The 2,500-nt window shown below is 44.0% G+C and overlaps 1 protein-coding gene across 3 annotated transcripts in view; it reads left to right on the forward strand.

Annotated features, from left to right (window-relative positions):
* map4k3b (mitogen-activated protein kinase kinase kinase kinase 3b) overlaps positions 1-2,500 on the forward strand; it is a 22,580-nt gene that overhangs the window by 15,730 nt on the left and 4,350 nt on the right. For 2 of the 3 annotated variants that reach the window (XM_042064957.1, XM_042064958.1), the window contains 9 exons: positions 1-120; positions 454-548; positions 661-702; positions 920-1,004; positions 1,262-1,341; positions 1,451-1,511; positions 1,648-1,765; positions 1,876-1,934; positions 2,165-2,268. The exon at positions 1-120 is cut by the window's left edge and continues 277 nt beyond it. In XM_042064957.1, the coding sequence (XP_041920891.1) occupies positions 1-120; positions 454-548; positions 661-702; positions 920-1,004; positions 1,262-1,341; positions 1,451-1,511; positions 1,648-1,765; positions 1,876-1,934; positions 2,165-2,268 (764 nt within the window). The remainder of the gene's footprint in view (positions 121-453; positions 549-660; positions 703-919; positions 1,005-1,261; positions 1,342-1,450; positions 1,512-1,647; positions 1,766-1,875; positions 1,935-2,164; positions 2,269-2,500) is intronic. The other variant, XM_042064959.1, reaches the window with a different exon arrangement.

Below are 2,500 nucleotides of genomic sequence, written 5' to 3' on the forward strand. Positions count from 1 at the left end.
AGTGGCTGCATGCTGAGGAGCAGGAGCAGGAGGAGGAGGATGAGGATGAGGAGCAGAGAGTGGTGAAGGAGGTGGTGGTGGTGGAGGAGGAGGATAAGGAGGTGGAGGAGGAAGAAGACTGTAAGCCACAGTGTTTGGCCCTGTGATTGGTAGATAGAGCTATCAATAAGTAGATAGTCCTGTCAGATGATGGATTTGTCCCAGCCATGATCCCGCCTCCAACAGTGGTAGTAACAGAGTAGTGTCATTCCACAGGCTTCACTAAAGCCCCCCCCCCCCCTCCTTAGGTCCTCCTCTAGTGGGTAGACACCACCATCCTAACAGCAGTGACTTGAGTGGGAAGAGTGAAGTAGAATAGAGGAATGTGTAGTAGAGAAAAAATTATTGTGTGTGTGTGTGTGTGTGTGTGTGTGTGTGTGTTCGTTCATTCACTAATGCTGTTTCTGGACACAGGTAATGGAGTCAGCCCCTCCCAACAGAATGGAGAAAAAGAGAGGCAGTCCACCCTGCCAACTATTCCCCTCAGAAGAGAAAAGAAAGATGTTCCGGTAATGGTTATAGTGATTAATTCAGTCACCTTTGTTTGATTATCTTTTATTCTACGTTTCATATTTATTTGCTTTAATTGTTATTTACCTTTTCTGTCTTATTTCCCCCTAGAAACCCATCTGTAATGGCTTGCCCCCGACTCCTAAAGTCCATGTGAGTGGACTTCATTTTATACTCTTTACACTCATCAGCACACATACTCAGAAACACATTAGTGACCTAATGACCCAAGCTGTTCTGGACAGTGTCCATTGACCGAGCATATTTTCACAATTAATTGTGATATTATTTGGGGGGGGGGGGGGGGATGAAAGCCTCTCTGCTTCTCCCATGCGCATTGTTCTCACCCTGTCTGTCTTTTCCCCATCAGATGGGAGCATGCTTCTCAAAGGTGTTCAATGGCTGCCCTCTGAAAATCCACTGTGCCGGTTCCTGGATAAATCCGGACACGAGGGGTAGGCAGCATTATATGGAATGTGGACTCTCTTCCACTATAATGTAGCTTAATTTTCATATGTCGTATAATATGTCTATACCAATGATGCTATGGCTAACTGAACACTCCTTGAGTGCTGCTATTGGTAACTGTATGTACAAACCATAGTGCATATGAATTTGAATAGCTGTAGAATATTAGAAATTCCAGAGAGCTGGCACTGTCTTTCTTGATGGATATTGAGTGAGGATGTCCTATGCTGTGTCTTTGTTCCAGATGAGTATTTGATCTTCGGAGCGGAGGAAGGGATCTACACCCTGAACTTGAACGAGCTGCATGAGAGCTGCATGGAGCAGGTGAGTGAGGAGGAGAGGAGAGGAGAGGAGAGGAGACCCCTACGATCAGATTGACTTTTTGTTTTCCACTGATCTAGAAACACTCATGCTCTTATTCTCTCCTCTCTAGTTGTTTCCACGGCGATGCACATGGCTGTATGTTATGAACAACTGTCTGCTGTCCATATCTGGTAAGCCCGAGTCATAAACCTTTCCTGGTCAACCATACCTGTTCATTCTGTCATTTCTTTTTCTAGTTGTGCAAGTTTTTTTTAGTTTTTTTTTTGATTAAATGTGTTTGTTTTATCATATGTTTTCCTTTCACAGGCAAAGCCTCTCAGCTCTACTGCCATAACTTGTCTGGTCTGTTTGAGCAAGCTCGGCAGATGCAGAAGCTGCCTGTTGCCATACCAACACATAAAATCCCAGACAAAATCATTCCAAGGTACTGTAGTCTTTCAGCTAGGCGACGCCTTATGAGCTGACATCTTCAAACATTCAGGGTTATGATTAATCAGTATTAAACAAAGCTTAATATTTGCTTGTGTTGTGTAGGAAATTTACTGTGTCCAACAAGATTCCAGACACGAAAGGGTGCCAGAAATGCTGTGTAGGTGAGTCATCCATGTGCAGTGCCTAAGTGTATTTAACACCAAACAGTTCTCTGTGCTCTGACTGATCTTTTTCTGTGTTGTTGTTCTTTGTCATTGTGACACTCTTACCACGAGCCTCTTTTCCATTACACAACACAAACAAGTAAAACTGGATCTTGCTCTGGTGTGTATGTGTGCGTGTGTGTGTGTGTGTGTGTGTGTATGCATGCGTGTGTGTGTCTGTGTTGCAGTGAGGAACCCCTACACAGGTCATAAGTACCTGTGCGGAGCCTTCCAGTCGAGTGTGATACTGCTGGAGTGGGTGGAACCCATGCAGAGGTTCATGCTCATCAAGGTCAGTCTGTTCTCTCTGTCTCCTGTCAGAATACACACACACACACACACAAACAGATACACACACAAACACACACACGCTGGCATGATTCCGTCACGGGTTGTCCTGCCAGATAATCATTTTTATCTATTTAATCATGCATCTATGTAGCTTATTTTTTCAACTGATTTACATAGATAATCGATTTATGCGGACATGTTTGGGCTATATGACCAAAATTACGATAATCCTT

Source organism: Alosa sapidissima, chromosome 16 (assembly GCF_018492685.1).
Source record: "Alosa sapidissima isolate fAloSap1 chromosome 16, fAloSap1.pri, whole genome shotgun sequence".
Classification (NCBI taxonomy): domain Eukaryota; kingdom Metazoa; phylum Chordata; class Actinopteri; order Clupeiformes; family Clupeidae; genus Alosa; species Alosa sapidissima.